This window comes from Mirounga leonina, unplaced genomic scaffold (assembly GCF_011800145.1).
Source record: "Mirounga leonina isolate KUSES-001 unplaced genomic scaffold, KU_Mleo_1.0 Mir_173, whole genome shotgun sequence".
Lineage (NCBI taxonomy): Eukaryota > Metazoa > Chordata > Mammalia > Carnivora > Phocidae > Mirounga > Mirounga leonina.
The window spans coordinates 22249800-22261369 of NW_023270447.1; the positions used below are offsets into that span (position 1 = coordinate 22249800).

The 11570-nt window shown below is 37.3% G+C and overlaps 1 protein-coding gene across 2 annotated transcripts in view; it reads right to left on the minus strand.

The window, feature by feature from the left end:
• The window catches only part of HS2ST1 (heparan sulfate 2-O-sulfotransferase 1), a 169887-nt gene that overhangs the window by 8615 nt on the left and 149702 nt on the right, over positions 1–11570 (minus strand). For both annotated transcript variants that reach the window (XM_035018116.1, XM_035018117.1), the window contains exon 4: positions 8010–8148. In XM_035018116.1, the coding sequence (XP_034874007.1) occupies positions 8010–8148 (139 nt within the window). The remainder of the gene's footprint in view (positions 1–8009; positions 8149–11570) is intronic.

The following is an 11570-nucleotide window of genomic DNA, read 5'->3' on the forward strand; positions in this document are numbered from 1 at the left end:
GAAGATGAAGATAGGGGCAGGACCATTTTTTCATGAAGCATTTTCACAGTCCTTAGAGTTCTCTCAAATTCTCTTAGGATCTCTCTGTAGCTAGCTAGATTTACATACATAAAGTATACACACACACACGTAAAGTGAAAACACCTCAGTTTACTCTTAAGACTCAATAAACCCCATGTCAGTGGCCATAACATTATTTCTGAATTTTATGAGATGGTCTGACTCACTTTCTAAAAAGTAGTTTTATTATCATTTATGGCAACTTGTAGCTCATAAAAATAAAACAACCAATGTATGTATCTAACTCTACCATGTTCCAATTTCCAAGAAATCTTTGGCTCAATGATCTGGGTGATGATATATTAGAAGGTTTCTGATTCCATGCCTATCCAATTTAAAAAAGATCCTAGATCATAGTAGTGCTTCTGAAGCTCAGAAGAAGTGCTCTGCTTCTTTACCCCTCTACCTGATTAGAGTCCTGATAGAAAATAAATGAATTATTAAGGTGATTGTGGGTGAACACACAATCTCTGCTACCATTTTGTGTGTGTAAGATTCAAAGACACTGAAAAGATTCTGCTTAAATATAAGAAACTAGGATATTAAAATGCTGCAATATTAAAAATTTCCATAGAGTTACTCAACTTCGGGGAATTTAAATATCCACTACTAGAATAAAAACTGATTAAAGAATAAGCATGCATTAAATTAGTCTCTAGTTAGCCAACTCCTAATTCCTGTGCTCTTGAAGTATTTTGGCATTTCAAATAAAACAATGTGTAGATAATCTTCAAGTCTTTTTCTGGCCAGTAGTTTTAAATCTGCTAGCCCACTCTGGCAGTCTCCAAAATTCACTCTTCCATTCTTCCAGAGTCACAGAGTTTTAGCCTCTCTTGCAGTTAGGTATAGCCATGTGACCAAGTTCTTGTCAGCAGACTAAAGGCAGAAGTGATATGAGCAGGTTCTGGGTCACTTGGTTAAAAGGAAATTGCTTGCCCTCCACTTCCTTCCTTTCCAACAGGCTGGAAGGCAGAAGTAGTGGTGACCCAAATTCAATAAGCACATAAGGACAACCTCCTAAAGAACAGCAGAATAACAATATGGAAGGAAACCAGGTCCCTGAATGTGTGGAGCAAAGTTGCTCTAAGAGTCTAGACCCCTCACTTTTAGGCTTTTAAGTATGATAAAATTAAATAATCTTATTAAGGGGCACCTGGTGTGGCTCAGCAGGTTAAGCCTCTGACTTCAGTTCAGGTCATGATCTCAGGGTTCTGGGATGGAGCCCCATGTAGAGCTCTGTGTCCCTCACGTTCCACACTCAGTGGAGAGTCTACTTCTCCCTCTCCCTCTCCTTCTGCCCCTTTCTCCCTGGTCATGCTCTCTCTCTCAAATAAATAAAATCTTAAAAAAATAAAATAATCTTATTTAAATTATTTGGGCTTCTAGGGGCACCTGGGTGGCTCAGATGGTTAAGCATCTGCCTTCGGCTCAGGTCATGATCCCAGGGTCCTGGGATCGAGCCCCACATCGGGCTCCCCACTCAGCGGGAAGCCTGCTTCTCCCTCTCCCACTCCCCCTGCTTGTGTTCCCTCTCTTGCTGTGTCTCTGTCAAATAAATAAAAAATCTTAAAAAAAAATTATGAACAGTTTTTTCACTTAAAAACCATCTATATTTAGAAAGAACAATTCATTGTGAGCAAGATACAGATGTTTTTAAAAAGCATGAAATATTAAAATGTTCTTCAGATTATTTAGATTATTAGTTTAGATATTTAACTCCCTAAAACTGAAGTTTAAAAAAAGTAATCAAAATGTGATGCTTCATAGTGATGGCAATTATATTTACATTCAAATCCTTTTCTGCAAAGGATCTTGCTTCACACTTTATACAGAAAACTGAAGCTAAGAGTAAGCTCCCAGGATTTCCTGCTTAGACAAAAGCTTATCTGCATCTCTAGCCCCCTGCTGCCCTCATCTTTAAAGAGGTATTTCCTTCTCCTATCTTTGAATACCATCCTCACCCCCTTCTGAGACCCTGCTCCATCAATTTTTCTCTAGTCTCTTGTATCAGCCATCACCCCTGCTCTCTTTAGATATATAATATGCCCAAGTGTCTATCATCTTAAAGAAACATTGCCTGATGTTTTTTGTTCGTTCTAAAGCCAAACCTCTATCTCAAGAGTGGTCTTTCCTCTGAGTCTTAACTTCATTTCTCAGTTACTCCTCGACCCTTTGGATTCTACTTACATTACTTTTTCAAACAACCCTAATGACCTCCCCAGTGACAAATCTAAGGGACAGTTTTAAATCCTCAATTCCTGCTAACTCCTTTGCAGCTGAAATTATTTTCCATCTATTTAGACTCATCGGGTTTGTCTTCTGATTCTCTGACCTCAGGCTCCTTGCCATGCTCCTCTTTCTCTGTCTACTCCTTAAATGCTAGCACGCCCCAGAGCTACATACTGGCTCCCCTTCTTTTTCTTCTTCCTTTTTCATTTGGTCCTCTTTTTATATTCTAGGTCTTCCAAGTGCAATTTCATTCAATCCCTTGTTTCAACTCCCACCTAATGCTGATGACTCCCAAATCTGTAATTTAGTTCAGACCTATTTCTTGAGATACAAATATAATTTCTAGTGGATACCTCCACTTACTTATACATGATTAAAAAATAATATCCAATCTGAACTCAACATCTTTCTTCAACTCCATGATAACAACTCTTCTGTTTTCTCTCTTTTGATGAAAGGAAACACCTACAGTCCCATCAGAAACCTGGGAAGAAGACAAGTCAAGGCTGACTCTGGGTTGTGCACTTTTTACTGAGAGAATACTGGTCTATATGAAGCTTTCAAATAAATATGAGCTGTAAAGAATTATACTGTTTTCCTGTGATGCTTTTTACATATAAAATACTACCTATGCAAACAATAATTTTTTCACATGCCTTTGTGAGACAGAATTGTAAAATTCACCAGTGTCAGGGGATTGTGAATTGCTAAGAAATATGGAGGCAGTATTTTTTAAGTTAATGACAGAATCAGGTAGCACTAAGTATGAATTTCTTCTAACCTCATTACTCCCTTGTATAAACTAATACATATTTTTAGGTAGAATACTTTAAATTCACTATAATACTTAGAGCTGTCAATAAGTCTAGTTAATTTAGAGTAAGAAATAAAAAGAATACAAATTGGGGTAGGCATTATAATCCCTGGGACCAATGAGTACTTCTTAACAAACATAAACTGATTCTCTTTTAGACTGTTATTTAGAGCATGCAACTATTTACTCTTTCTAGATATATGACCCCTCCCCCTTGGTGTTCCACTAACAATAGTTAATAAAAAATTTTTAATAATCTATAGGGCAGTTCAAAGCCAAAATACTTATTTATAATTTTAGAAAATGTGAGTGATGAGAATTATAGGCGCAGTTAATATTACTTAGAAGTCGTAAGAAGCCCTACACTGAAAGGAGGACTGAGAGACAAGCTATGGTTATTCAAACTTGGGTATTTGGTTGATATTTTCTCAAATGAACAAAGTGTACCTGCCTCTTGGCAGAAAACAGTGACAGTGTTAGTAGCCCAGTGGTTCCCAAAGGGAGCTGTTCTGATCCAGCAGGTGACATTTGGCAATGTCTACAGACATTTTTGGTTCTCACAATTGGGGGGTGTGGGGGGTGCTACTAGTTAGGGGTCAGAGATACTGGTTAACATCTTATGTGTATAGAAAGCCCCTCATGACAAGGAGTTCTCTGGCCCAAAACAAGAATAGTGTTGAGGCTGAGAAATCCTGTGGCAGCCGGTGACAAAAGTTAAGCTTTCGGGCACCTGGGTGGCTCAGTTGGTTAAGCGACGGCCTTTGGCTCAGGTCATGATCCTGGAGTCCCGGGATCGAGTCCCGCATCGGGCTCCCTGCTCAGCAGGGAGTCTGCTTCTCCCTCTGACCCTCCTCCCTTTCATGCTCTCTGTCTCTCATTCTCTCTCTCTCAAAAAAAAAAAAAAAAAAAAAGTTAAGCTTTCAAGGAAAAAATAAAGTTTTGGAAAACCCAATCTGCCACCTTAAGTTTGACAGTTTCCCAATACTTAAAAGACTTCTCTGATGAGATCAGTGGTGATATTGATGAATGTGAATTTCTGATACTGTATAATAAAATATGTCAACATTTGGATGGTCCACATAACTTAGTGTATGATTATGTTTCCAATGACCAATGCATGAGGTTATACAATTATGCTCAGTTAAAAAATCCATTCAAAGTGTAAAATATATCATCAATGGATTTTAATATAGCAGAGCATAAAAAGTTCACTGCTGTTGTTTCAGATTCCATACTTCAACAACTTTAAGAAACTACTACTTGTCAAGTTTTAGTGCAATATTAAAGAAGAACATCCACAATCTTCTCAAAGGCTCTTAAAATCCTCCCTTTTCCAATTACATATCTGTGTAAACCTGATTTTCTTTATACACCTCAACCAAAAGAACATATTCAACAGATGGATTCAATAGCAGATATGAAAATCCAACTCTCTATATTAAGCCAGATATTTAAAACAATTGCAAAAATGTAAAACACATCTCTTTATACTTTTTGGTTATCTGCATTAAAAAATGGTTATTTGCATTAAAATATATTATTTATGTTATCATATGATGCGTTTCCTGTTATTTTTAAATTAATATTTTTAAAATTTCCCTGTAAATTGGTGTATTTATTGATATTGATAAATATCACACAAACAAAAGCTCTTTGGGGGTCGGTCCTCAATAACTTAAGAGTAAATGGAGTTCTAAGACTATAAAGTTTGAGAATCACTGATTTCTCTATATAGTTCTTTAATGCTGACCTCTGTATTATTTTCTAGGTTCTGGGCAAAGATTATACTAAATAAACCTCCAGTTACAAATATAAAGAACAGAGTATTTGAAATCTCCCAATCTTTTGTTCCTTACAAGATCAACTGAAAGCTATCATAGGTATACATATGCCTGAAATGTGTTTGAAATTACTGTTTGACAGTGTAAGGAGGAAGCAGTTTAGATTATGAGTTACTGCAGTTTAAAACACAATAGTTGCCATGAGTGCTGAACTAAATATTATCTAATAGGCTTCCAAGTATCACCTGATGTGTAAACAATATACATTTAAAGGAAAGGAGGAAGAAGTGTTGGAGTGAATTTAGAAATAACTATCAACAAATTCTGAAGTACTAGGTCACAAAAGTGTTATTAGATTTTATAAAATGTCATAGAATCACCACTTATTTAATATATAATTTCAATGGAAATGAAGCCAATGCAAGGTATTTCCAACCTTTGCCAGGTATTTCCTACATCATCATAGCCACATTTTAATCACCCTTATCTTCAAATACCCTGCCATTTAAAAAAATGTTATATGCCATGCAGTTATCAACTCTATAGATATGAGTTTATTAATGAATGAAAGCCCTTCCTAGTTAAAGGTATGAAGTTATTTGCAATAAAACAATATTACTTAACTAATTAGGTCCCAGAATGTTGCCAACACTTGTGTCATGAGAAACAAGCCAAATTATTAAAAATGTGTATGTTTCAATATGTTTCAAGACCAAAGGGTCCATTTTGCCTATCATAAAGCAAAATAATTGTTCACTTTAATAAAGCATTTGTAGATGGCCCTGTCTTCATGAGAATTAAGGTAATACAAAAGTATTTTTCCGATGTTACTAGTACTATATCTAAATAAACGGGCATAGTAATATGTATTTTATAATGACATAAAAAGACAAAACCAAAAACAAACCAAGCGCTATCATTATTTGGGTGAAGAATGGTTAAGTCTCCAGGCTTGGAGAGCATATCTACTTAAATCTTTCAAATATGAAAGGAAAATAATGTTAAAATATCTGCCTGAATTTTTCTGTGGGTATGAAAATGTAATTTGGGAACATCTCTCATATACAAATGTTGGGTAGCATGTTGCATTCCCTCCCTCCTTTTTAAAGGGAATAGAGGGCTTAAGACGGTGAGCTCTGGAATTAGAGTACTTGTGTATAAATTCCAGCTCTACCACTTGCTGGTAGTATAACACTGGACAAGGTACTTAACCTTTTGTGCCTCAGTTTCCTTATCTGTAAAATAGAGACAAGGACAGCAGCTACCCTACAGAACCATTGCACAGGCTACCTGGAAAAATAAATACATATATATATATAACTTAAAACAGTACTTGATACACAATAAGCACTCAATAGATGTGAACTATTAGTGTTATATTAAGTATTATTATTACCTAATTCCCCAAACTACATAGGGCAGCAACCACTAAACCATGGTATCCAGGGCTGACAGTGACAGATGGTGTATGTAGGAACCGATGTGACTGCAAATCTTTTCCTTATCCACATTAATATTCTTTTGGTCAACATGGGAGGTGGATATTAACATTTACTGAGTAAAACAGTGTAAATGAAAGGGCTAAAATTAAAAAAAAAAAAGGAAGGAAGGAAGAAAGGAAGGGAAGGAAGGAAGGGAGAGAGGAAAGGAGGAAGAAGTGCTGGAGTGAATTTAGAAATAACTATCAACAAATTCTGAAGTACTAGGTCACAAAAGAGTTTTATTATTAGATTTTATAAAATGTTGTAGAATCACCATAATATCCTAAGTATATATATATATATTTTAGAAGATTGATACTAAGAGATCAGTGGACACTTGAAAAAAAAAAAAGGTCTGGTCAGTTATCTGTGTTTGGATCAGTACCTTCGGCCTAAAGCTTTGAGACTAAGGAAAGAAACAGCAATTTCTAGAAAAGAGAAAAAAGTAAATAAAACAACAAAAAAATCACCTCCTCATGTGACAGAGAAGGCACATGTAACTTAAGTGAGAAATTGTCAGATGTTTATTATTATATCAGGTATCTAGCATCATGATTACACAACACTTTAGGCTCAAAAGGTGCAGAATTCACTCATTCAACTCATTTGCTAAGCACTTAACAGATGAATTAGGCAACTGTGCTAAACACTAGGGAAACAAGGAAGAATGAAATATAGCCCCTGCTTCAGGAAGTTCACAACCTTTTGGAGAAGACATATATGGAAACAAATAACTCAATTACTACAAATAAATGCTTTAAAAAAGGGGTTTGGATGGAGCGCTCTGGGAGCTTTAAAAGCAACATGACTAACTGCCTATGGGGCACTAGAAAAGACTTCATCGAAGAGCTAACATTTGGGCTAGACCTACAAAGTGGACAGTTTTCCAGAGTGAAGGAGAGACATTCTAAATATGGTGAACAACACACGTGCCAGAAGTGTGAGGCAATAGTTAAGTTTGGAGAAAGGAACACTTCACGTGGCTGAAGCACTGGGCACCTGAGGGAAAATAAGGCAGGAGAAGTTAAGTCTCAGCTTGCGTCAGACTGTGTCTCTTGTGCCTTGGGCAAACTTGTGAGCAATAGGGTCCCAGTAAAGGTGTCCCACCAGAAAAGTGACAAATCAGTTGGTATCTCAGAAAAATAACACTGGTGCTACTCTAGAGGATGCACTTAAATAGAAGACAACCCAAATTTGAACCTGCCGATAAGTAAGAACTGTTACTATTCTCATCTTGTCTGAAAAAAAAAAAACAGCTGCTTTAGCAAAAAAGTGTTCCTAAACCGATGATTACAATTCAATATAAATTGCCACCATGGAGACTAAAAGAACCAAAGTACTTACACAAAACCTCATACGAATGAGTAATTATAATGGTCTCACAGAAAATCGTTAGGACTATAGTAAGAGAAACATTCAGCCCTGGAACTAAAGTAAAATATCTTTTTTAAATGACAAAAAATTATGCGTACATCAAAATATCAACTATAAGTTTTACTTTTGTTTCTTTATACTTTTGGGTTCTTTTCAAAATTTCCACAGTAAGTAGTACATTTAGAATTAGCAAAAAAATTTTAAAAGCACACTGTTCATTGCAGTTGATAAACAATTATCTTTATAAACATCTTAAAACTAAAACATTACCTTTTTGTCTCCTTGTTTTCGTCTTCTTAACCCTGGTCTATAATCATCTCCAAATCTCAGAAAGTAATAGTAAGATACTAGCCTCTCGATAGGATCCCTTATGACATTAATGTAAATTGGTTTCTTCTTCACACCAAATCTGAAGCAGAAGGAAACATAAAAGGTGAAATCTATATTTTTGTTCTGTTTTGGGGTGTCCTGAAATTAGAAGTTTGAGGTATAGATTCTATATGGAAAGAAGAACATGAGTTTATTTAAATAACAGAATATGTAGAGATTAGGAAATAGTTTATGATTATTTATGTTACAATACAGTAAAAAGGAAGTAAGAATTTAAAAATCACTGCAGAAGATAAAGAAGAGAAGGGAAATTTGAATGAAAGACAATTTTATATTTTACTGGCAAGAATTACATGAAGCATTTTAATTTCATGTAGCAATGATTTCTCAATTCTGGCCCATCAAACCAGACACACGTTATCAATAGATACAGTGTTAAATCCACACAAGCGTGACCACTGGAGTCTACCTTCTGCTAGTGCTGATTTTAAAGACAACAGTGAAAGACATTTAGTTTCCAGCACTGTTTCCTTGGGGAATGAGAAAGAGGTGAAGGATTAGAGGAGACAGAAGGCTTTTACTTTAGCAACATCTGCAGCCCCTAGAATCATCCAGCTGGCTCCTGTTCTAATATCCTCACTTGTCCCAGTCTTGAAACTTTTGTGTTACTTTCATCTCTACTTTTCTTTATTCTGCATTTAGTCCAGTTACCAAGTCCTCTTGATTTTTCTGCTGTTGGCTTCCCCACAGATCTGACCTGTCCTCATCACCCCTTTCCTCTCCACCACCGCCCTCTCCCGGGGCCTCTTGCTCGCATCGCTGCAATAACCTCGTTGGTTTCCTTGCATCAGTGTCTCTCCTTCTCAATCTGTCTTCCAGACCAATTCCCAACTGATATCACTAAAACACCATTTATTAAATCATTCTTCTTAGGAATCTGGAATAACTCTACTGTTTATGTTGACATCAAACCCACACTCCTTTGCCTGGTTGCTGATGCCTGCTGGCCTCTCAGGTACCACCTTATTGACCTAACTTTATTTTTAACTGTCCTCAAAGAAGAAACCATCTGTTACAGTTAGGCTCACCTCTTCTACCTCCCCCAGCGTATCACACTTATTCTTATTTCTCCTTACGTGCCTCTGCTCATTCTGTCTTCCTTCACTAGAATGCCATTCTCATTTTTCTATTCTTTCTATTACATTAATGCGTTTTAAAAAAACTTTTTTGTGCACCCGATACATGCCAGCACTATTCTAATACTAGGAGTACAGTGGTGAGAAAAAAAAAGAATTTCTTGTCCTGGTGGAGCCAACATTCTATTTGGGGGAATATAAACCAGTAAGTAAATATGTGAGATGGTAAAAAGTACTAAGGAAAAAAATGATGCAGTGAAAGGGAATAGGAACTGCCAGAAGTGGGGAGAGTACAATTCAAAATAGGGGTTTCCAGGCAGGCCTCTGGAGGAAAATGTTCCAGGAAGATGAAATTCCAGGAGTATGAAGTCCCTGTCCCCTTGGCCCCCCAGCCTCTAAGTGCCAGGCATTTTCAGGGAACAGCAAGGAGATCAGCCTGGCTGCAGCAGAATCAGAAAGTGAGTAAAGAGAAGGAAGTGGGGTGGAGGAAGTGCAGATCATGTGGGCCCTACAGAGCTTTATAAGCATCAGGAGGGAAGCCTGAGTCATCAGAGAAGTGTCACGATATGGGTTTAATGTACAAACGGGTGACTATAGTTACCAACACTGTACTGTAAACTTGAAGTTGCTACGGAGAGTAGATTTTAAATGTTCTCACCATAAGGATAGCAACAAGATGGCAACTGTGTGAGGTGAAGGATGTGTTAACAAACCTTATTGTGGTAAACACTTTACAATACATGTGTGTCAAATCATCACACTGTATACCTTAAACTTACACCATGTATATGTCAGTGTATCTCAAGCAGGAAAGAAAAAACCCCACCACGGGCTGCTGTTTGGGAATACAACGCAGAGGGGCAATAAAGAAATCCTGTAAAGCCTAGGAAGCCTGGGGCACAACGTGCTGTCTGCTTTCATTAACACCTGCACCCAGGGGCTACTGCTCTCAGGAGATTCCACTCACTGCTTGTCCTATTAGTGTTTCTCTTGTAAGTCTTCTCTCCCCAGGACCATTATAAGCCACTTGAGAACAGGCACAGTACCGAACACTTCTTTTATATATTTCACAGGGCCTAGGAGATATACATCCTTGCCTACTGATTAGTACTAATTTGAAAGATTAAAAAAATATATTAGCAATCTCTCCTAAAATAGGAATCACAATGAGAAATGATAGACCTAAGCTTAGGTTGTGTGACTCTGATAAGAGACAGTGAAAGTTGCTTATTCTTTTAACCACTCTTGATGTGTTTATTCATCTGTCCACAGAAACTTTCCATTTTAGCTCACAGCTTATAACTTAAATTTCCCTTCTTATTCAAATCTGTTTCCAAAGGTATTAAAAAGCATATACCTAAACTAACCAATTCCACATTTCCCCGTTACTTCTGCCCACTGCAATCAATGTCTTACACATCAGCAGGCATTCTATAACTGCTTTCTACTAGGTTCTTAAGCAGTGAGTAGTGAAAAGAGACTATACAAGAGAAAAAGCAAGGTGCCTGGATAACTCGATTCTTTCAGCCTCTGAGTTACTGAAAATTAACTAACCAGGAAATTCCTAATTTACAAATAGGTTGTATTCTATAAGAACCACTTTCTGTATGAGAAGGGGTCAGCTGTCTTGACTTCTAGTTCTTTTCTCAAGGTCTCTAAAATTCTGCGTACATACAGAAATACTGCAAACTACAGAGAACCCTTCTGTCAAACATTATCATAATATTAAAGTTGTGAGTTGGTTAATCAGAATTGGTATGCATTTTTTTTCACTCAATTCATAAAACCAATAATGCAGTAAACAATTTTTTCCCAAGTTTTCAAAAGAGGAAACAGTATCTGCCAAATACATGGCACTGTCACATTAGGCATTACAGTAGAAGCTCCATGAGGGCAGGGACTGCTTCCCTCTTAGTCATGGCTTTATCACTAGTGTTCAGCACAGTGCCAGACACACAGCTGCTGAATATTCTAGAATGAGGTGGAACAGACTGCTGGGAAGTAACCACTTAGGAAGCCTTTCTGTGGGACAGTGTACTCAGTAACGAGAAGAATGGGGGGGGGGGCGCGGGCATCAGAAATACACAGTTGAGGGGTGCCTGGGTGGCTCGGTTGGTACAGTTGGACTCTTGGTTTCAGCTCAGGTTGTGATCTCAGGGTCGTGAGATCAAGCCCCGAGTAAGGCTCCATGCTCAGTGTGGAGTCTGCTTCAGATTCTCTGTCTCCCTCTCCCTCTGTCCTTCCCACTCATGCTGTCTTTCTCTCTCAAATCAATCTTTAAAAAGGAAAGGAAAGGAAAGGAAGAGAGAAGAGAAGAGAAGAGAAGAGAAGAGAAGAGAAGAGAAGAGAAGAGAAGAGAAGAGAA